At 36.7% G+C, this 22,951-nt stretch overlaps 3 protein-coding genes across 9 annotated transcripts in view; all 3 read right to left on the bottom strand.

The window, feature by feature from the left end:
• LOC104429400 (toll/interleukin-1 receptor-like protein) overlaps positions 1 to 22,951 on the bottom strand; it is a 74,352-nt gene that overhangs the window by 14,874 nt on the left and 36,527 nt on the right. The window lies entirely within an intron of this gene.
• Positions 9,368 to 10,472, bottom strand: LOC104432375 (disease resistance protein RPV1-like). Its single transcript, XM_039306963.1, has 3 exons — positions 10,055 to 10,472; positions 9,796 to 9,948; positions 9,368 to 9,511 (listed from the first exon to the last, which is right to left on the bottom strand). Exons 1-3 carry the CDS (start codon positions 10,283 to 10,285, stop codon positions 9,368 to 9,370), a joined length of 528 nt encoding a protein of 175 aa, XP_039162897.1. The 5' UTR covers positions 10,286 to 10,472.
• LOC104429457 (disease resistance protein RUN1-like) lies at positions 11,781 to 21,829 on the bottom strand. Of its 7 annotated transcripts, none has more exons than XM_039305601.1 (5): positions 21,700 to 21,829; positions 20,107 to 20,183; positions 17,935 to 18,010; positions 14,804 to 15,691; positions 11,781 to 14,333 (listed from the first exon to the last, which is right to left on the bottom strand). In XM_039305601.1, exons 4-5 carry the CDS (start codon positions 15,100 to 15,102, stop codon positions 13,280 to 13,282), a joined length of 1,353 nt encoding a protein of 450 aa, XP_039161535.1. In that variant the 5' UTR covers positions 15,103 to 15,691; positions 17,935 to 18,010; positions 20,107 to 20,183; positions 21,700 to 21,829; the 3' UTR covers positions 11,781 to 13,279. The 7 variants fall into 7 exon arrangements, with proteins under 7 accessions (XP_039161535.1, XP_039161542.1, XP_039161538.1 ...); XM_039305608.1 differs by having other exon boundaries at positions 14,804 to 15,682; XM_039305604.1 differs by having other exon boundaries at positions 14,804 to 15,644.

Here is a 22,951-nt window from a genome sequence, read left to right as displayed (position 1 = left end):
GGCAAGTTCAAGGCTTCTTTCAAACAAGGGTTCCGATGGTTGAAGCGCAAATGCTCGACCTTCGCACGTCGATTCTAATTAGCAGAAATTAAGGAATACCGTGTCCATCGTCATCAAGAGAGAAGAAGGATGAGAAAGAGGAAACAGAGAGGTTTGCTGTGTTCTATGTGTGTTCTCCTTTATATGTATCTAATGGTAATCAAATATTAGAAGTGTGCCACAATGTTCAATCTTTCGGGTATTATGTTCATCCAACTCGTTGTCTCATTCATTTATCTCCAGCATTCAAAGTAAAGGAAAATGAGATGACTTGTATGTGATGGTCGTATATATTTATATTTGCCATTCTTCTTTTTTCTTTTTGAATTTTCTTACCTTCTGATACATTTGTAACAAGATTCTGTATCCATACCCATGCAAAGTAAAATTGTCTGATTTGTTTATTTCTCCTCTTTTCCTAATAAATTTGATGCTGATTGGAAAACCAGCTGCATAGTTGTATTTGTAGGATTGACGTTTTGATCTATTTTGTGGTCGATTTTGTTGGTTACAACTTTGTTTTGGCCAAATGTTGTTTACACCTCTGTTTTTGGGGTTTTTTTAACCCCTAATTTCCTTAATTTGTCTGTTACAGTTCCTCTTCCTTGTACAATTCATCATATGGCAACGTATACTGCCGAAGCTAGATATTCTAAATTGCCGTGCGCCGGTGCTAAATAAAACATGGTTCCATTTTGATTTGAGGACAGTTTTCTTTTTTCAAGTACCGTCTCGGTGAGCCTGAAGTTACAAAAATGTGGAAAACTGAAAAGCCTGAAGGAAACCTTTTTTAATCTTATCAAAAATTGCTTAGTTATTGTTCAAGTGGCCTTAATTTGTAGGATCTTGATGTAAAATGTGATAGAACTTTAAAAAACAAGCTCAAAGCAAATTGATCGAAGGAGAAGCAAAGAAAATATGAAAACTCATGAACAAAACCAAATCGGTTCACCTGGTTTAACACGCTCATCTAGTTATCCGGTCAATTCATAGTTGTCCAACATCAAATCAATTCAGCCGATAAGGTTGTGACTAATATTCTATAAATAGTCAAACACAAAGCTATTGCCCTTTGGAATAATTACCTAGACACTAGTTAAGGAACTTAGTAAATAAAGTGTAGACTCGATACATCGACTTGCATTTTTCTCGTGGAATGTTCAACCAATACTCTAAATTAAATTATTTCATATTTAGTACGTTTAACAAGTATTTCAACACGACCCGCACTTTATTTGTGTTAGTATTTATAGATTCGAACTTGGCTTAACAAGCTCCTTGGCCTTGTCTTGAGCTCTGGCAAAAATTGAGTATATGTTCAAGTAGACAAGCAGCGAACCAAACTGGGTACCTTGCGAGTAGCTTTCAGCCTCTCAACTAATAAAATTCCACCATTGTCACCAAGTTTTCTTGGAAACATTTTCATTGAAATTCTTGCCTGCAATTGACAGATTATTTGCTAATTCCATGGCATTCACTTTTTCCACGAAAAGAATGTCTCCCAGTCACAAAATGTAGCTTGAAGTGGACATCTAACTGGTAATATTGTTAACAAATCTCATTTTATGCAACTTATACATGTAGAACCACCTGCACATGCAGTCTTCCTGCAAGCGATTTGTGATTCCGCCTTTGCTAAGGAATAGCACAATGTCAAAGCTTGCAAAGGCCTTATACACCACATGAGAAGAGGTCGCTTCACATCCAGAATCCTTTGAATAGTACTAACAACATGGAGCACATGATAAACACCAACAGGAAAGAACTTCAAGATGCCTTTCCATAATGACATAGCTCATTCCTGCTTGTATCTCCATCCCGTGGTGTTTGGGGACTTCCTCTTGAGTTTCACGAAAAAAAGCTTGAGTCTACACAAGAAGAATAGCACTGACTATAATCATCAATAAATGAAAAAAACCGAGATCGTAGCATCACAATTTATCCCATCAAAGATAAGGAACGTATGCGTAAACATCATTTCCATCAGTTGGACCACAATGAACAGACACTTCATTAGCTGGCCGATGAAAAAGAAAACAACAGACTTTGGAGAAGTAAGCAATTAGCAATACTTCCCTTGTTTGTGTTTAGGAACAGAGTTGATGCTAATAGAAGTATGCTGAAAAGGGTTTAAGTGCCTAAACTACAGAATAGAAAGATCTAATTTTTACTTGGGCATTTTGCAATATCCAACTAGCAAAATCAGCAATACGGAATAGTTTGCAAGGAGGTAAATTTCAACTTTACAAATCCAATGCCGCATTCATGAGAACTGAGCTTATCAAATCAGAAACCTAAATATTCAAAGGATATTATCACACCATAAACTATTAGAATGGAGGAGATTGTCATCATGCATACATGTATTCTGTTTTCAAGTGAAATTCCTCAGCACGTATAGTATAAGCACACAAGTTAGTCTTTCATGGTACAACTAGCAGTGCATTCCTCCCTCTGCATGCAGAGCCTCATCAAGTTCAGAAGTGATATCATTAGAATGCAACTGCATCAAACAACTCTGCATTAGGGTAACATACAAAAAATCAGCAGTTACATATTTGATTAACGGAAATGCAGAACCTAATGAGCATATATAAAGCATATTCAATTAAAAAAAAAAACACTTACAATCATCCAGGTATGTGCTGTTGAGACCAGATCAAGTGTTTGAATCTTCACAAGCATCAAAACTTCCTCGGGACACTCTAGTTGGCCCCAGAGCATCTTCAAGGTTTGGCACCCACGATGGTCCTCAGCTATTGCAATGCTTCCTCTGCAAAATCCCTGTTCTTTAATTTTATCATTCTCAGGTATGGAATTTGAAGTTCCTCAGCCAAGTTAGCCACACCCAAATCAGTCATGTGATAAAACAATTCCATGACAACAATAAGATCAAACGGGATGCAAAATCCTGAGCTGCTCGCCCCAGCTTGTTTCACAGATGGGCAAAAAATTGTCCAATTATGCAAAAGGTCATTGATACAGCTGATTGAATTGAAGTCCCAAAGTAAGCCTTGATCATTACATAGACCAACCAAACCTGTCATAGAAGCAACAACAGTTTAGCTTGCTTGCTAATCTTTCAAAACAACAGTTAAGACTACTGGTAATGTTAAGGCGGTCTACATTCATATATGACAGACTAGTCAAAACTACTTTTGACATTTTTTTTTCACCAAACAAAAACACTTTAACCTTATATTTAATTTTAGCTCAGTTCATCATGCTTACTGGGGATTGATGCTCTTCTTAGAAGGTTCAAGAGGAACATCAAGGGAACATTAAGAAACTTGACAGGGTTTTCGTTCATCACAAAAAACCGAAAGGCATTTGTCCCAAACGGGACATCTACCATTAGTCAAATTTGACACGAAGGAACTCAAAATGGCCAAGGATTTTTCAAATAAAATATGAAATTTGGACAAGGAAATTCTGGGCGTAGTTTACAATATTGAGCAGCAGATTACCATCGGCCTCTAGGTGAAAATTCAAATCACGGGTTTACCGAGAGGGAAACTGTAGATCACTAGGGAATTCTTGTTTACCTATGTTTGATATTTTCATCTTTGCCTCACAAGCCGCTAATCTGTTTGCAGTCTAAAAAGCTGCCGATGGAAGGATAAATGAAAAACATTGCTATAACGTAACCAATAGCAATATATGCAGGCAAATCTGGAGCTTCAAAAATCAATCAAATAGATACCCAGTGTGGAGCAAATCATTCTAAACAAATATAACTTCGAGAAAAGTATTATTCTATTCGCTCATGCTGGCCATCCAAGGATGAAGAATCTTACTAGACGACCAATGCCTTCTATTGATATTTTGGGTCTACATTTTGATCTTGGCTGAAGCATAATGTCAGCTTCTATGACCAACTATGCTTCTCCTTCAATTATGTAAGACTATCGATTTAGGAAAGTACAAAATCCTATCATGTGAAAAGTAGGTCATGAATCTCAAAAGAAAAATGATTGTTAACTGCTTAGTTACCTCTGTTGAAGATGCATGACTAGTATCACTGTCGCAATATGGGTATAAGATACCTCACATCATTATCACTGCAATTTCCATAGTGAACGTCCATTATTTCTAAAGATGAGTGTTCCAGATAATTTTGGTATTGCTTCCAATGTAACCAGAAATATCCAAATCAATTAAATCCAACTTTTCAAGTCTCTAAAGCTGAGTAAGTTTCTTGTAATCTTGAACATTTAGAGATTGTAAGTTCTCACATCCTGTCAAATTTGGCAAAGTCTCCATTGATATGCATTCTGTAAAATCCAACTCTTCTAAGAACTTTGCACCATCAAGAACTCCAATTTCAACTAGATTCTTGCACCTCACAGCCACCAATTTCTTCAAACACTCTGATTTTGGACAGAGAAGCCTTTCAATGAAGTTGCAGTCATATATAAATATGCCCTCCAAGAACTTCAAATTATCATGGCCCTAAATTTCAACTAGGTCATTGCAACGCTCAACGCATAATTGTTTTGGATGAATTCATTGTGAAAGGTCCAATCTTTCAATTGAAATACACCTTTTTATTGAAAACTCTTCCAAGTACTCGAATCCGTCGAGCATCAGCAATATCAGCTTATCACACTCCTCAATACAATGTCAAGAGTCTTGAGGAAAGCCCGGGGATGTATTCAAGTAGATGGCATGCCTGAAGATGGAGTTCTAGGTGGATTAGGCTAGAGAGCTGTGGCAACCTGGGACTCTGACAAGAGATCGCCAGATATGTTAAGCCCGAAGGAAGCTCAAGCGGTGACCAGAGCTTGTCATGGCCCAATAGGCTAAGGCATTGGAGAGAAGAAAGATTCCAGATGCTCTTTAGCAGGTCAGATATCAGTGCACGAGTGATATTGAGAATCTCGAGCAAAGATAAGTCAACAATTTCACTTGGAATTGCCCCTTTCAGACTATTGGAATTAACCTTCCAATAGCACTAGGAAGCTTTTCAATTGTAGAACCACTAATGTCCAGATGTTGCAAATTCTGTAAATCCCCAATTGAGGTAGGGATTTCCCTGAGTGACTCATAACAGCTGGCACTCAATTTCTTCAGCTTCCTCAGAGAACCAATAAACACAGGAATCTCAGTACTATCGGCAAAATCTAATATAAGTTCTTCTAATTTGACAGATTCGCCTCCTTTCAGTTTTAACACACATACCCATCCGCTCTTGGTCCAGTCCATTGCCATATTCTTCTTCCGCGATCCCAACTCTCTTGTGGATCCTGAGATTGCGATGCTCTCCCCAATTTCAACTTGGTAATCCAGCCGAACACTGAGATGCACCTTCTCTTGTCCCAGCTTTGATATGATCTTCTTCGCTTTCTTCTCCTCTTCTCTGCAATAAACACACTATGTTATAGCTTCTACCAATAGCCTCCTTCCTTGTCTAGACAACTTAAACAGCAATTTTCACACAACCACCAATTCATTCTTTGCCATTTAACACCACATTCAAAGAGAAACCTCAAATCAAGATGATGTAAGATAATTAATGACGCTACCTTTTTTAGCAAGAAGAACTCAAAGAAGAACAGAAAAACTCTTTTTTTCTGCACCGATTCTCATTCAAGAAATAGACCCCACATAAACTCTATCCACACTAGAGAATCAGACAAACCTTTGATCGAGAATTGCATAAAACAACTCAATACTTCACTCCGGACCCCAGTGCTTGATCAGACTGACGTAAGTGTACCATGACAAATCCACCAAGAGAGAGAGAGAGAGGGTTTTAGTGGTGGAAACGCCACAAACAACCATGGAGGAGCGACTCTGAGCAGCGGGAGCTCCATGCGTCCACCTGAGAGAATCTCTGGTAAAAAGTAATGCTACTCTTCATGAACGAACTAGTCTCTCTACTTGGTTTTAGGTATGAAAATGTACATGGCCATGACTCTTCCACTTTTAGATTCATGCTTAAATAAATCAAGTTTGAGATTATATGACCAAAGTAATTGCAAAATGCCTACATACGAATTTACAGATGCAACTAGACCAGAGAGATGATGCTAAACTAATGAATGCCCTTATTTTGTGTTCAAAATTCTTCCAGATGAGATACTACAGTCTTCTTGGAAACCTTTTAATTGAAACTCTTGGCTACAATTGACAGATTATTTGCTGATTCCACGGCATTTGCTTTTTCCACGAAAAAAGTCTCTCCCAGTCATAAAACTGTAGCTTGAAGTGGAAATCTAAATGGTAATCTTGTTAACAAATCACATATTATCCTTGACTTCACATACAGAACTACCTGCACATGGGGTCTTCCTCCTAGAGATTTGCCATGTGCTTTTGCTAAAGAATAGCACAATTTCAAAGCTTGCAAAGGACTAATACACCACAGGAGAAGAGGTCGCATTATATTAAGAATCCTTTGAAGAGTATTAACAACATGGAGCAAATGATGAACGCCAACAGCAAAGAACTTCGTAATGCCTTTCCATACTGACATAGCTCATTCTTGCCCGTATCTCCAACCCGTGGTGTTTGGGGACTTTCTCCGAGTTTCATCAAATGCAGCTTTAATCTGCACAAGGAAGATAGCAGTGACTAATTATCAATAAATGAAGATATCCAAGATTGTAGCATCAGAATTTACCCCATGAGATATAAGGTACAAATGCGTAAACATTGACACCAATCGGAGTTGGACCACAATGAACAGAGACTTCATTAGCTAGCCAATGAAAAAGAAACCAACAGGCTTAAAAGAAGTAAGCAATTAGCAACACTTTCCCTATATGTGTTTAGGAACAGAATTGAAGTTAAAAAAATTATGCTGCGAAGGTGAATTGCTTAAACTACAGGATAGAAAGATGTATTGGCAATATGGGATAGTTTGCAAGGAGGTTAATTTCAACTTCACAAATTCAATGTTGTACACGTGAGAACTGAGCTTATCAAATCAGAAACCTATATGATCACATTCAAAGGATATCATCACACAAATAAACTGATAGAAATGGAGGAGCCTAGCAATGCATACCTCCCTCTGCAGAGCCTCATCAATTCTAAAGTGATATCATTAGAATGCATCCGCATCAACAACTCTGCATCAGGGTAACATTAAAAAAATCAGCAGCTTAGCATTTGATTAAAAGAGAGCTAGAACCGAATGAGCATACAGAATGCATATTTAACTGAAAAAAAATACATTTACAATCACTCAGGGACGTGACATTGAGATCAAGTCAAGTGTTTGAAAATTTAGAAGTATCAAAACTTCCTTGGGACACTCCAGTTAGCCCTAGAGCATCTTCAGGGTTGGCACGCAAGATGGTCCTCAGCTGTTGCTGATGCTTCATCTACAAAATCCCTTCTCTTTATTTTGATCCATCTCAATATGGAATTTGAAGTTCCTCAACCCAGTTAGCCACACCCAAATCAGTCATGTGATAAAGCAATCCCATGACAACAATAGGATCAAACGGCATGCAAACTAATTAGCAAATTCTTGAGCTCCTCGTCCCAGCTTGTTTCACAGATGGGCAAAAAATTGTCTATTAATGCAAAAGGTCATCGATACAGTTAATTGAATTTAAGTCCCAAAGTAATCCTAGATCATTACATAGACCAACCAAACCTGTCATAGAAGCAGCACCCATTTACCTTGCTTGATAATCTTTCAAAACAACAGTTTGACCACTGGTAATGTTAAGCTGGTCCACATTCATACATGACAGACTAGTCAAAACTACTTTTAACATTTTTTTTTTTTTCACTGAACAAAAACACTTCAACCTTATATTTAATTTTAGCTCATTTCATCATACTTACTGGGAATTGATGCTCTTCTAGGAGGTTCAAGAGGAACATCAAGGGAACATTAAGAAACTTGACAGGGTTTTCGTTCATCATGAAAAACCGAAAGGCGTTTGTCCCAAACAGGACATCTGCCATTAGTCAAGTTTGACACGAAGGAACTCAAAATGACCAAGGATTTTTAGGAAGAAATTATGTACTTTTGGACATCGGGATATTCTGGGCGTAGTTGACAGTATTGAGTAACGGAAGATCATTGGCCTTTAGGTGAAAACTTCAAATCCTAGTTCACCGAGAGGGGAACTGTAACAAGGAATTCTTGTTTACGTAGGTTTGATGTTTTCATCCTTGCCTCACAAGTCGCTCATCTGTTAGAAGTCTAAAAAAGCTGCCAATGGATGGATAAATGAAAAACATTGCAATAACATAACCAAAATAGCAATATATGCAGGCAAATCCAGAATTTCCGAAATCAATTAACTAGATACACCGTGTGGAGCAAATCATTCTCAAAAAATAGAGCTTCAAGAAAAGTATTAGTCTATTTGCTCACCCTGGCCGTTTGAAGGATGAAGAGTCTTATTAGATGACCAAATGTCTTCTATTGACATTTGGGTCTACATTTTGATCTTGGCTGAAGCATCATGTCAGCTTCTATGACCAACTCCCCCACTCCTTCAATTATGTAAGACTAGCAATTTAGGAAAGTACAGAACCCTGTTATGGAAAACTTCTTGTCAAAAGAAGATGGCAATGAAAAGTAGGTCATGAATCTCAGAAGAAAAATGATTGTCGCTGTTTATTTACCTCTGTTGAGGAAGCATCACTCCATGAGTCAAAAGACAGCTATTGTTCATAATTATCAAAGGGGCCCGTACTTTCCAATGAGTCGCAGCCACTAGTATCCCATATATCTATATCATTTATATCCAACTTTTCAAATCCCCGAAGCTGAGTAAGTTTCTTGCAATTTTTAACTTCTACACGTCGTAACCTCTGACATGCATTCAAATCTGGTAAAGTCTCCATTGATTTGCATCCCATAAAATCCAACGGTTCCGAGAACTTTGCCCCGTCAGGGCCTTGAATTTCGACTAGGTTATCGCAATGCTCAACCCATAATTTTTTCAGATGCTTTAAACATGAAAGGTCCAATCTCTTAATGAAAGTGCAACGTGCCATTGTAAAGTCTTCCAAGTACTTGAATCGGTCGAGCTTAAGCAATCTCAGCTTATCACACTTGAAAATAGTGAGTTTCAAGAGTCTTGAGGAAAGCTCAGGGATGTCTTCAAGTAGATGGCAATGGTCAAGATAGAGTTCTTTTAGGTGGATTAGGCTAGAAAGCTGTGGCAACGTGGGACTCTGACAACAGACCGCCAGATTCGTTAAGCCCAAAGGAAGCTCTGGCAGCGAGCAGAGCTTGTTACAGCCATATAGTTGAAGGGATTGGAGAGAAGAAAGATTCCGGATGCTTTCTGGTAGGTCAGATATCGACGTGTCACCTATATCAAGAATCTGGAGGGAAGGCAAGTCACAGATTTCACTTGGAAGTTTTTCGATCCCAGACTTTCAAGTCAAGATGTTGCAAATTCTGTAAATCCCCAATTGAGCTAGGGATTTCTCTCAGCGACCTACAACCACTCAGTTTCTCCAGCTTCCTCAGAGAACCAATAGCACTGGGAAGCTTTTCGATTGCAGAACAATCAAGTCAAGATGTTGCAAATTCTGTAAATCCCCAATTGAGCTAGGGATTTCTCTCAGTGAGTAACAATACATCGGGCAACCAATTTCTTCAGCTTCCTCAGAGAACCAATAAACGTAGGAATCTCTGTAATAGCAGTGCCAGCTAAATAAAGTTCTTCTAAATCTTTTAATTCGCCCACCTCCTGTGGTAGCTCCTTGAGATGCTCACAGTGACTCAAATCTAAGGAAACGAGGCTCGTGAGTTTGCCAATAGAAGATGCTCACAGTCGTGAGTTTGCCAATAGAAGGGTGGAGATGCTCCAATTCCCAACATCCGCTGAATTTGAGAATCTTCAACTGTGTGAAAGCCGACAGATCAGGAGTACTTCTTAAATTAGGGGAATATTTAAACACGAGAATTTTGAGCCGCTTTGACGCCTGATACAAAAGGAGAATAAGCCATCAAAGGAGGAGTTGATCGGTTGAAAAAAAAAAAAAAAAACCCTAAAATCGCAAAGAGAATGTCTCCTTTTCCCAATCTTACCATGAATGAACTCCATTCTTTCCAATCCTGTGTGAAGCCGCTGCCCCATAACATCAGCACCGATAATTTCGGTAGATGCAAATTGAAGGGCGGAAGATACGAATTGCTTCCAAAGACTTCCCACTCAAGCCATCTCACTTCATAAAGGAGTTTGTCGTTGGAAGTTCCGCTTGCAGCTGCCCTCAAAATGTCGTAGAAGCAGGAGGTGTCGCTTGCAGGTGCCCTCAACATGTCGTAGATGGGTCTCTGCGAGTTTTTAAATTTTTAGTTTTTGCTTTTTGAAATCTTGGACTTGCACGATCTGTAACCTTCCCATCCTTTCCGTATAAAAATATGGACACGTGAACTCACATTTGATTTTTATTTTTGCCGACCTTTCGAAAATTGAACAAATGATGTGAAAAAAAAAAAAAAAAAAAGTAGTCATTGCTTTAAAACAACTAAGGCAAATGCACCTTAATGTTTTATCTTTTTCCCTTTTTTAATTTTGCAGCACGTGTAGTTGGACTTTTATTTAAGACAAAATACATGAAACCATTTTACAAAATACAATTGTTTACTTGTAAATTTTCATGTGTATAATTTCTCAAAAGAATTTGTTAAAGGATGCCCGTGGGCCACCTGTAAGTGGCTAAGGAAGCACTTGATTTTGATTTCATTAGTTAAATGTAATAATGCGGAAGAGAAAAAAATGGGGAATTTTCAATATATTTTGATATATAGAAAAGATTACATGGCTAGGACCATTTAAGGAAATCAAAAGAAATCAAAGTAGATATGTATAATCAAAATAGATATAAAAAATCAAAGGAAATATCTTAAATATCTTTAGAAGATATCTAAAAAATCTTGAATCATTTCTTTGAAAACTGAAACGTTATGTTTAAAAAGTGACATGGTGACATTGGTGAGCAATTTTAACAGGGATTGAAAAAAAAAAAAAGTTGCTCTCAGAGTAACTAAAAAAATGAACCGATTAACTAAAAAGTGACGTGGTGACATTGTTTAATCGTCATATGTCCGTTTCCATAAGAATGGCATTGTTTCTTTTTGCATCTTATAAATCAAAACGTACTGTTTAACTTTCCTACTTAAACAGATCATTTTTTTTTTTTTTTCCTACTTAAACAGATCATTTAATCAGTTGAAGATGGTGAAAAAAAAAAATCCCTTTTATGGCTTTGATTGACTTTCATAATAATACCTATATTTTCCCCCAAAAGTTCAATTGGTTAGGAATTCAGTAATTCACTTTTATGGTTTGACACGTTTGTTGTTATCTCTGCTTTACATATTAACCAATGAAATGCAATGGGTATAATTTCTCTTTAGTCAATTCGTTGGAAAAGTCACTAAATTGTTGTAATCATCGTCCCACGCTATCTTTCATCATTTTCACTTGTACCTTGATCTATACTATATATTACATTAAAAAGATCTACTGTATGGAAAGGGGATTTCAAACCTCAAATTTTCGTCAAAAGCTTCCGTGCAATTCGCATATATTTCACCAAAATGAACTAAACAAATTGGATATAACAGAATAGACATGATAATATTTGAAATAGTCAAGACAATTGGAAATTAGTTCCATAAGTATTTCATTTTTCAAAGTTAAATAAAAATCTCTCGAATTGTACAATCATTTAATTTTTTCCCACACTAATTATCATATTTCAGCAATTTTGTCTATTCAAAACAGATTTGCCCTTTTTTTTTTTTTTTTTTTTTTTCATTTTTCAAACACCCGTATGGTGTGCTCTTTTTGCTAATGTTAAGAAGTTACTGGATCAACCAAAGAGTGAAATTGAATCATAGGAATGAACTATTTCGAATTATATCAAGAATGTAAAGCTGTTTTGTTTGCCCATCTCTTGGTTAATTGCTAGGGTTAATTCCTCGCCTTTGATCAGCCACGAGCCTACGAGGCATCTCAAATGGACAATATATAATAATAAAATGACATGAACATTGATAATTTAAGTAAAAGATAAAACATAGTTGAAAAAATTTGCTTCATGCTGAAAATCATATATCATGAAGACAAGGGTATGGATATAATAATAAGCATGACATTTCCGCTAATTGGTCAAGTTTTCTTTTTATTTATTTATTTATTTTATAAATAGTCAAGTCAGTCTAGACGTTTCTGGCACAAAAGAGGCATTGTCCCTAAAAAAATAAATAATGTAAAACAACTTATAGCGGATAGAAATGTTTGTTACAAGAGAATCCACTCTTTATCATACGCCTAACCTAATCCATGAAATGAGCAAATAAGAGTGTGCCTAGCATCTTTCGTTGTCTGTTATTATAAGAAGGAGTGAAGATATGCGAAAGAGGGAGAATGCGCTACAAGTCAACGGGATAAAACTTTAAAAACCAGTAAGATCTTCCTAAAAATATTTTTATGCGGATTTTTGCTATCTCATCTATTAAGAGGAAATAAGAATGAAAAGAGATAGATATAACTAATAGAGGGACCGATATCTTCAAAATCAAAATAGAGAAAATGATATCAAACATTGGATTCCTGAATCCCAAGAGCCCCCAATACATTCGGCCATACTAGAAAGCAAGCACATGTCATAAGTGTGAAATTTTTTCCAATCTTATTGTTTTGAATTAATTATCAGTTATTGTAATTGGCACATACTATCTTTCTTTTTTTTCCTTTTAACCTAGAAATCTTCATTTATATGATCTATGATGTTTATACTTCATCTAAATTCATTCTTGTAGTCCTTCAGATTATCAATATTTTCAACTAGATATGACAATGGCATGCTTTTAGTAAATAAGTTTTATAGAGCAAAATTGTAGTAAAAGGATCTTAAATTGATTGTCAATCAAAATTCAACAAACGTAATTCATATCAATGAAATCTAATCAAATGATATAACTTTTTCATCCTTGAGATACTTATAATTTATTTAGCTATCACATCTAATCTACGATGGACATAAGTGGATGTATCGATTCTTTTTTTCCTAGAAAGTAAGAGCATTTGTTCATGCTAGACGAGAAATTAGAATACACCATATTAAATATATTAAAGTAAGAGGGAGAGAAAATGAAGGGAGTGCCATATTTTACCTCTTTTGTCTTATTACTCTTGGGACTCCCTTATAGTCATTGTCCCATGGTCCAGTACGTTTCTCAAGCTCAAGCGATTGTCCTTGGCAAAAAATGCTCCTTCCAAGATCTCTTAGTTGATCATGCATCTCAAAATGTACCATCATCTCCAATTTTAATTAAGCACCTCAACTTCAACTCTTCAATACCTTGACTTGGATAAAACCCACAGTCCTTCCACATGTACATGGCGTATTTGATTATTTCGGCGTATTCCCTCATTTCGCCAATAAGGGCGTCTTCGCTCATTTCGCCAATAAGGGCATATTTGCTCGTTTTGCCAATAAAGAAACAAGCAATGTCGAGAAAAATCTGCTTATGTCCATCTTCTAATGCATCATAACTTATTTGCAATATTTTTTGGACATCTCTATGTGGTTGGTTTTTTAATTGCTTCCGCACATCTTCCCATACTTTTCGATTCATTTTTTTATACAAGTAAGAACCTACAACTTGAAGAGCCAAGGGAAGCCCACCCATGGTGGATATAATATCACCAGATATATCTTTAAAGTCCCTTGGAGAATGGTCCTTACGAAATGCATGTCTGTTAAATAAAAGCAAAGCATGCACCTCATCCAATTCATTCAATCTATACTTGTAGTCTACCTCGAATTCAGATTGATCAAGAATGGCTTCATTCCTAGTGGTAACAATGATCAAACTTCCTGCCATAAACCAATCACGTTTCTTAGCCAATGCATCAAGATGAATCTTGTCATCTATATCATCCAGAAGAACGAGAACCTTTTTTCCTCTAAATTTAGATTTGATTATATTAATTCCATCATCAATTCTAGACACTTGACTTTTGCTTTGTAGTATATCCGATATTAGTTGACTCTGTAGATATGTAATCCCCCTTTGCCTAACAGTTTCTCGAACATCTGGAAGGAAGCTGACATGTCCAAATTTATTCAAGAGTTGATTGTAGATGCACTTGGCAAGAGTTGTCTTGCCTATCCCACCCATGCCATAAATTCCAATCATTCGAGCATTGACGGAAGGACTGTCTATCCAATTCATAATTTCCTTCATAGGACCATCACATCCAACTAGTTGTTGAGGCACATTTAGTTGAAAATCTTCCTGTAACTTGCTTATAACAGTTTCGACAACATGTTCTATTAATTCTCCCTCGTGCCTGTCAAACAACAAAAACAATCAAAGATTATGAACCTAGACATAGTCTATGCAAAGTAATTGATCCTTATCAACTGCGCTAACCCTTCTTGGCAATAAGAGGTCAATTTTATCTGGCGGTGATCAAGATTCGGAAGACTAAGCATTTGAGTCATTTATAAGCCTATTGTTTAGTGATTGATGCTATTGGCTGTAGGAATCGTCATTTCTTTGTTTTTCGCTCTATACCGGAGGAAAATGTAAAATTCTTGGGCACTATGGGATGCTTTGGTTTTTCTTGTTGTTGGTTTAGTTTCCAAGGACACCTTAGGGAGTACCGGTGTTTGTTGTCTTCAAGTCATTATCTTTGTTTATTGGGACATCTTAGGGATCTTTTCTGAGCTTGCAGTGAAAGTGATTGATCCGCATTTCATCGGTTCTACCTAAAGAAGAAAATAAACTTATCAAAAATAGAAAAGTTCAGTGAAGTACCCATTGTTGAATTTGTCAGATTCCCATCCATTTAAGTAACTAACTTCATTAAGTGCTCGTTGCCATTCCTGGATATCCTTCTCACCAAAACACTCCCGCCTCGAATGGAAGGCATTTCCAAAATTTCCTTTTAGATGCCGCACATCCGATGGGGCAACTTTGTAAAATATAGGTAACACTATATGTGATGCGCTTCTTCTTGCGGTCCATGATATGAACGAGTTCATGGAGGCACCATTTGCTCGAAGCATAATTTTCGGAAATAACGAGGATCGAAATCTTAGACTGTGCGATGGCATTGAGAATCTCTGGACCAAATTCCTCACCAATTGGGATGCTGTTCTCGTCCCTAAACACGCAACACGGTACAGTACCTGCCTTGACTAGACTGTGATAGAGGCAATCAGTGAATCCTTTACGGGTATCCAAGCCTCTAAAGCTCAAGAACACATCGTATTGATTGCTACCTACATCTATGGGTGCCCGAGAGATGAATGAAGAAGTGGATGCTCCTTCAGTGCCCTCTTCCTCTACTCTCTTTCTTTGCCTTGTGTCCATCACGATCTGAGAGAGGGAAAGTTGAAACAAAAAGATGCTTTTTCTGTTGCTTTAAAGGATTGATGAACAAGGAAATATGCTTTTTCTGCAAATGCTTGTAATCCTTGCCTTATCTTCTTTTGGAGCTCACCCTCTAGTCAAGTCAAGATTGTTGGCTTGGTCCACTCAGAATAACGTGCACCTTAATTTCTCCCCTAAGCAATGCTGATGAAGGTTTGTGTTCTTGAGAAAGCGATAGGTGATGAAGACAAGGCTTTCGGTTAAGTAAGCTCACGTCGTTTCACTGTGGAAGATTCGGTGGCAATGGCCCCAAAAAGCCCACTTCATTTACTTGTTCAAAAACACATAGTTTATACACATTCAAAAATTGAAACACATATTTAAAAGGATTGAAGTATAATTAATCGACTTCATTAAAACACATTTGAACAACCACATAACTTCACGCACGTCTGTGATATTTAAAGACTAATTCTTTCAATTCACACCTAAGATATTGAAATTATGTAGGATAATCCATGGAAGCATCTTCCTCCGAATATAAGCTCACTCTATACTTAATCCTTATCGTAATCTTAGACCTTACTCCAATTATTTTTAGCCAAATATAGAAACAACCGAGCTTTGTCAACATACCAATCTTTAGGCTACTGTGAGAGTAACCGTATGTTGTAAGCCACAAATTTTTGAAGAAGTGGCCTCCACAACAATTTTTAATTATTTTTTAATTGTTTTTTGGCTACAAATAAGCCGTTATTTTCACAATAGATTAAGACGATCACATAAGCATTTTTCTAAACAACCGTAACTATCTCCACCACCTCATTGTCACAACCTCTTCTGTCTAATCCCATTTCCATTGGCCAAACTAACGTAGTGTCATGTAATTGTTGCTTGATAAACCTCATCCTCTAGATGCATACACTTTTTTAATTGGAGGAAATTTCCATCAATCACGTTTTTAATTTGGTGGGTTTCAAGTTTTAGGCATTGCTCACATGTAAAATTAACTAGAACTAAAATATTAATCTGAGGAAAAATTTTCAATTGCTCAACTGTTTAAATTATGGAGGAAGCCGCCGAAAATGATTCTAAACGAAAGGGATATACTTCCTTTGGGGCCCACATTTAATTTCTTTCTAAAAGTGTATAGAAAAGAGGGGAAATGCAAAACTTGCACTTTTCTTCTAAAATCGGCCTTACTTCCTTTTTGAAAGGATGGATAGAATGAATGATAATTAAGTCTATCAATGAAATTAAGTTCCATTTACATCATTTATCCAAACATATTTCGAGGAATTTTAACTTTCCCTCTCTTCTTTCATGGACTGCTTGTTTTTTCGTTCTTAATTTTTAGATTTTTAAATTTATGGCTTTAGTATGTTCAAAATTTAGGGCTTTTTGGGTAATAAAATTTTATGGCTCTTAAATAGGATTAATATTATTACAAAAGGCTGCATCCCACTTGTAGTTAGAATATCACGGGAAGCAATTTTGATCTTTGCTTTACATGTAATGCAATGTGTGGTATCTTTTTGCATGTGTACAAGTTAGCATATTGCATTGTATCGTGTTGACATTTCATATGGTGACACATTTAATAATCTCATTTGTCGTGTCGTTTTGTCTAACCTACTTTATTGAAAGTATTGTTTTTGTATTTTTGACAGCTCCACACGTTTACTAAACATGTCTTGTTCGGGTTTTGCCATATTCATGTTATACCCTAACTCGACATGACACAATTAATATGACACAACATGAATTGTTGGCTGTATGTTTAGTAACATGATTGCTGACAAAAACAATGAAAAAAATGTCCAAAGTCTCTAAATTATCGCAGTTTAAGGACCACTCGACGAAACTTTCACTTGATTTTTTTTTTCCGAACAAAGAAAAAGAATTGCTAAAAATGTACCAGGTCTCTTGGCCTTATTGCTCCAAAAAAACCTGACCATTGCTGACAAGCTGATACGTTCCTCTCTTCCCCCCCCGCCCAAAAAATAATAATAATAATAATAAAAATGTTCTTTTCTCTTTTTGTGTGAATGTTCCTCGATGCTCCACTTCTCTTATGTTTTGGTTCAAATTCGGTAATTTCATATTTTAATTATATCTTAAATTGTCATCTTCTTAATAAAGTTGGAAATACGAGGTAGAGAATTAACAAATGGTCGTCATTTCTCTCTTATTTATTTCGTGCTGGCCCCACATGCCAATAATTTTATATAAAACGAATCTATGATATGATGTAATTGAGTTATTCACTTCAAAATTTCAAATTTAAATTATTGATCGTTATGTTGCTTGCGAAATAGAGATATAATTTGTTAAATGACACCAAATGAACATAACGCATTAGTATTAAGTTACTAATGATATATGAAATACTTGTTCACTGTCCTTGAGTTCTTTTCCAGGTCCTTTTTGTATTACAATTTTGTTGGCATATCATTCAGCTCTTGAAATGCCGATAAACCAACTAAAATAGAAGTATGCGAAATATTCAAAAAAATAAAAGATAATTTAGGAAAAAGCTTAGAAAAGAAGGGAATGAAGGTGTCTGTGCTTACTTTTAGAAGGAAGCAGCGATCTTTAGAGGTAGCATCCAAAAGGCTTTTGAATTATGAATTTGCGACACATAGAAACCTTCATGAACACAAATTAAAAGTTAATAAGGGACTGAAGTGTTATCAATTTTCCTCTTTCTTTGATTCTGCTCTTTGTGCATGGCAATCCAAGGGCAAAAGTTGGAACAAAAGATGCTTTTCTGCTGCATAAAAGGATCGATGAACTAATTTCTATGAACAAGTATGAACATGAATATGCTACCATCCCAAAAAAAAAAAAAAAAAAAAACGTGAAATCTTTAATTAATTAGTAATTGATTGACTAGGAGCAATTGCAAATGCTTTTAGTCCTCACCTTTTATCTTCTTTGGGACCTCACTCTATTCAAGTCAAACTTGTTGGCCTGAACCACTCACGAGTAATGTGTACGTTAATTTTTCAATTGGGCTATAAAGAACTAGAATATGTGTACAAGTATATTGCATTCAATTAAAAATACAAGCATACGTTCAGTTTTTATTTGGTTATTGAAAATCGGAATTCGATAAACCATTCAAAAGATAATAACTGAATTGGGACAGAATTACAAATGTGTGAAAGACATCAAGAAAGGACTGAGCTAGTAATTGTGGATGTGATTATATATTTTAATTTTGTTTAAAATTGTCATATTCTTGATGAAGTTGGAAATGTGAGGTAGACATAAGCAAAAATGCTTGTGGTTATTTATCCTTTATCTATTCCACACCGGCACCACATGCTACAATTCCATGTAATATGAACTTATTCTTAACCGTATGTTATCACCAAGCCTTTCAATTTTGAATTTCCAAATCTAAAAAATTGATTGATATCTTGTTTGTAAAATAGAGCTATAATTTGTTAAATGGCACCAAATAGAGTTGCAGATGCTCCCACTGTGCTCTCGTTTTATGCAATCTTTTCTTTCTCCATGTTAGTCTGACAAATTAGAAATTAGGTTATTGATTCAATGGAAGAAGAAGAAGAAGAGATGAAAGGAAGTAAAAGGAAGCTGCTGAGGAAAATCCAGAGATGACCAAGGTTTGAAACAATGGAGTGCAGTGCTTGTCCGCATTTTTTTGGAGGACCCACCTTGAGAATATCACCAAAAAGATTTTTTTATCCAATAAAATGGAAGTAGAATAGGATTATCGGCTAAATTTGAGATAAGTCAGGTTAAATTGATTAATCACATATTTGAAAAATGAATTTATTCTTTGTAACAAAAGAGGTGTAAGAAATGAGTGATATAAAGCAAGATGAATCTCCTAACATGCGCATATGGCTTGATTTATTTAATTGTTTTCATGCGTGTGTCAGAAGATCGAACTAGTTTTTTTTTTTTCCTTACTATTGGATATCATGTAAAAAAATTAAGTATCATGCTATGGAATTTGGTATGTTCTATGTTGTGATGATTGAAACTATCATTAGTTGAGAGCAGGTAAAAAGTAGCAATATAGTTAAAATGCACAAACTTTCAGCATATTCTTTTATTACTCATTTACTTTTCTTTTTTTCAAGTAAAGAATCGATCAATTTTTAAAGCTTTGAAGGGAGAAAACGAGTTTTTTTTTTCTTTCTTTTCTTGCTAAAGAAGGGAGAAAATGAGTTAGAGGTGAAAGGGAACATACTTTCTAGGATTAATGGTCCAACAATTCGAAGAAAACAGAATATTACTCATCTAGGTGTCCTATAGGGAGGTAAAATTGTCGAATGAAATCTCCTTAAGAGAAGACTTACTCTTAGGATGATCGATTTTGGGATGAGTAGGTTCTAAACTTAAAATCAGGTTATTTTGTAATAATCAGTTCTCCATTTTTGTAACCGAGAACCAAACTAGTTGACCCTGAACCAGCCTGCTTTTATTTTTGATTTATTTTTCTTTAAATTGATCTAGGACCTTCAAACACAGAGAAAGCTCACAACGAATAAAAAAATGGTCTTTGGATTCAAGCAAAACGTGGCAATTTTGCATGCAATAGAGTGTAGCGCGCTTGCAGACCTACTCGTTCTAGTTCAACAAAAGATCAATACTAAATTACGATGCACCTAACAATCAGACAGCAAGGCCATCATAGGATTAGCCACATCTTAAGTCAAAAATAAAGGCTTTCTTTTTTCATTGAAGTCAAATCTAAGCTAGGGACCTACCTCGTTAACAGGCAACAGCGACTCCAAAAGAGAGAATAAGAGACCCTCCTCTGCTACTCAGTAGCCACCCCACATCCCTAGTAGACAAAAAGGGCCCAGAACACACTTAGTTCAACCGATTATTGTAATAACAAGGCGACAAATCAATAGAAACGGCACGCTAATAAGAGATGAAAAAGCAATTATCTCCCACGAGCTGAGATGTGAAGATAGGCTGAGAATGGAGAGAGAGGAGTCTGTAAAAAGCCTGGGCGAGAACTTTCAAGAGGGAAAAGAACAGAGAAAACAAGTGAGGAATAATCAGTAGATGTTAGTCTCCAATTGTTCTGCAAGAGAGAGGCCTAATGCAAAAGATAAAGTGAGAAATTGATTGGACGACAGTCTTGAATTATTATTGATCAACCGGTAGACGATAGGCTGATTGACTGGTAGCAATCAAATTGTTTTCAGATGGCAAGCCTAGTCAAGCCACACAATTTGGACCAGAGTACGAAATGGCCACTTCTGTTCATATCCACTTAAAAACCATTTTGTTAAACAGAAAAATGTGGCTCAATCGGCTTGTGAATCTTCCATTATATTATTATCAAAGACGTTTTTACTCCTGTAAATGCTACATTATCCTCCCACCCCAAACATGCATAAATCATATTGTATCCATCGTGGGTCAGTAATTTTCTATGCTATAGATACATAAAAGTCATGTCTTTGCTGTAAGCAGTAAAATCGCATGAAAACCACAAAAACCACACTTTATGACGAGTTTCTCTAATTCAATCCACAAAGACAAAGTCCACCTATAAATTGTCCACATAATAAACACGTGTAAGTACGTTGAAACCAGCAGCTTTGCTCACTTTCAAGTTTTCCATTGTAACCAGCACCTAAAAAAAAAAACAATCATGAATTTTTCATAATTTCTGGAAAGCATTTGAATTTTGTCATTTTTCCAGAAATTACTAAAATTGCCAATATAATGGAAAATGGTTTTATGGACATCCAAAAATTTCTAGCTAATTGAATCTGTTAAGATAAATTTTTGTTCTTGACAATTCTAATCCATAGCCTATGAAAGGTTTTATGTGATCATTGAAGGGAATAGACTAACAAGATCGATATTTGGAAAAATCTAGTTTTTAACTGTTTTCAAGGAAAAAAAAAAGAACTATTTCTGCAAAAACTGAGTATTTTGAATGTTTCAGGCTTTAAGTAATTTTGGACAATTGGGATATATGTAGGGCCGATGAACCCAAAATCGGGTCTAGAAGGGTACTTCCATAATTTTATCAAGCGGGGAGTTCAGTCAACCGTTAACGTTTTGCAAACACCACCAGGATAAGGGCCAACATGCTTTTCCACCAGATTCAATCAGTCTAACCATTCATAACCGATTAGTTTAGATGAGAAGATTGTAGTAACGAAAATTAGCAATATATATGTGATGATGATTTTACAAAAGTTGAGGGAATTTCATGTGTATTATTCTGTATGCCTTAAAAGATGGCAGGCGTTATGTGACTGGTAATAATCAAATGTATTTTATTTTTTTGTGCTATCAATTGAAATAGACTGCAGAATAAAGGCCGGGCTAACCTTGAGGAGAAGCGATGCAGAGATAAAATCACTGTGATGGGTTTCAGCGCTTGAGAAGAAGTTGTCTAGAAGCAGATTGAGTGAGTCCCGCAAGGCAGCGCAATCCCGAGGATCACCTTCGCGCCTCGACCTGGACCGGCTTGGTTTCGAAATACGCCGAGGTAAATTTGCAGATCATCTCAGGTCAGAACATCACGAGAAAGGACGAGTAGTGGCTACAAAATCACCAACAACAGGCAAGGAACTTACTATCTCTCGATTAAATCGCAGCTCTTCTCTGGTATATCTGGAGATCCCAGAAACGACCCTCGTGTTCCGGGCGAAGACCGCGCCACCAAACCCAGGAACCCTAATCGCCTCAGCGGAGTCCACGATCAGAAATTATAGCGAGCGGAACACTAAAAAGTTGGAAACTCGACACGATTCGAGTCGATTTTACCTGTTAATCGGTGCCCGCCGAAAACCCAGTCCCTCAAGAAAACTATCGATGGGGTCCTTTGAAGCCGGTGGTGGTTCGGAAGGAGCGACTGCAGGTGCTCTTCGCGACGGCCTCAGGCGTACTGCTCGATGGATTCGCGAGAAAGAAGATCCCTTGCTTCCTCCGCCGATTCAAGCTGAAGCTCTCGCTCTGGTAAGAGGATTCGATGTGCTTCAGATCTTAGAAGTAGAGTTCCTAAGATAGCGGCGTTCCTCATCTTCCGGATCAAATGGCATAAAGCACCGAACGAGAAACAAACCATCTTGTGATAGAAGTCTTTGCCACAAAAACTTGGTAGCCCAAGTAAGTAAATCATTCCAACTTCGTTTTTCCATGGGATGTTGCGGTGGCGGCCCAAAAGAAGGCGAGAGGAGCCAAAGTGCGACAACCAAAGAAAAGATGATTAACGAGTCCGGAACTTCATTACAAAAACACAAACACAATAATCAATTCTCCCATAAGATAATAGCAACGTCGAGTAGGAAGACGGTTCTTCGTTATGAGCCACAAAATGAATTGATAACGAGGTGCGAGGGTATTATCCCAAACAACGGAAGCCCACCGGACAGATTCTTTTTTACCCCGATAAAATCCCAAGCCGAAGCAACGAAAACTTACCCGAAGATTCATGACACCAAATGAATTTGTCGTGCATAGACGATAAGGGCGGGAGGGCAATTGACCATCTTTCAAGGAGACTTTTAAGAGCGGCACCAACCGGAGTATACATATCGGCAACTCACCGCACGTTCGGAAGACCAATGGACTCCTAAA

This window comes from Eucalyptus grandis, chromosome 2 (assembly GCF_016545825.1).
Source record: "Eucalyptus grandis isolate ANBG69807.140 chromosome 2, ASM1654582v1, whole genome shotgun sequence".
Classification (NCBI taxonomy): domain Eukaryota; kingdom Viridiplantae; phylum Streptophyta; class Magnoliopsida; order Myrtales; family Myrtaceae; genus Eucalyptus; species Eucalyptus grandis.
The sequence above is the reverse complement of the archived record's forward strand: the minus strand, read 5'-3'. Positions and strand labels throughout refer to the sequence as shown.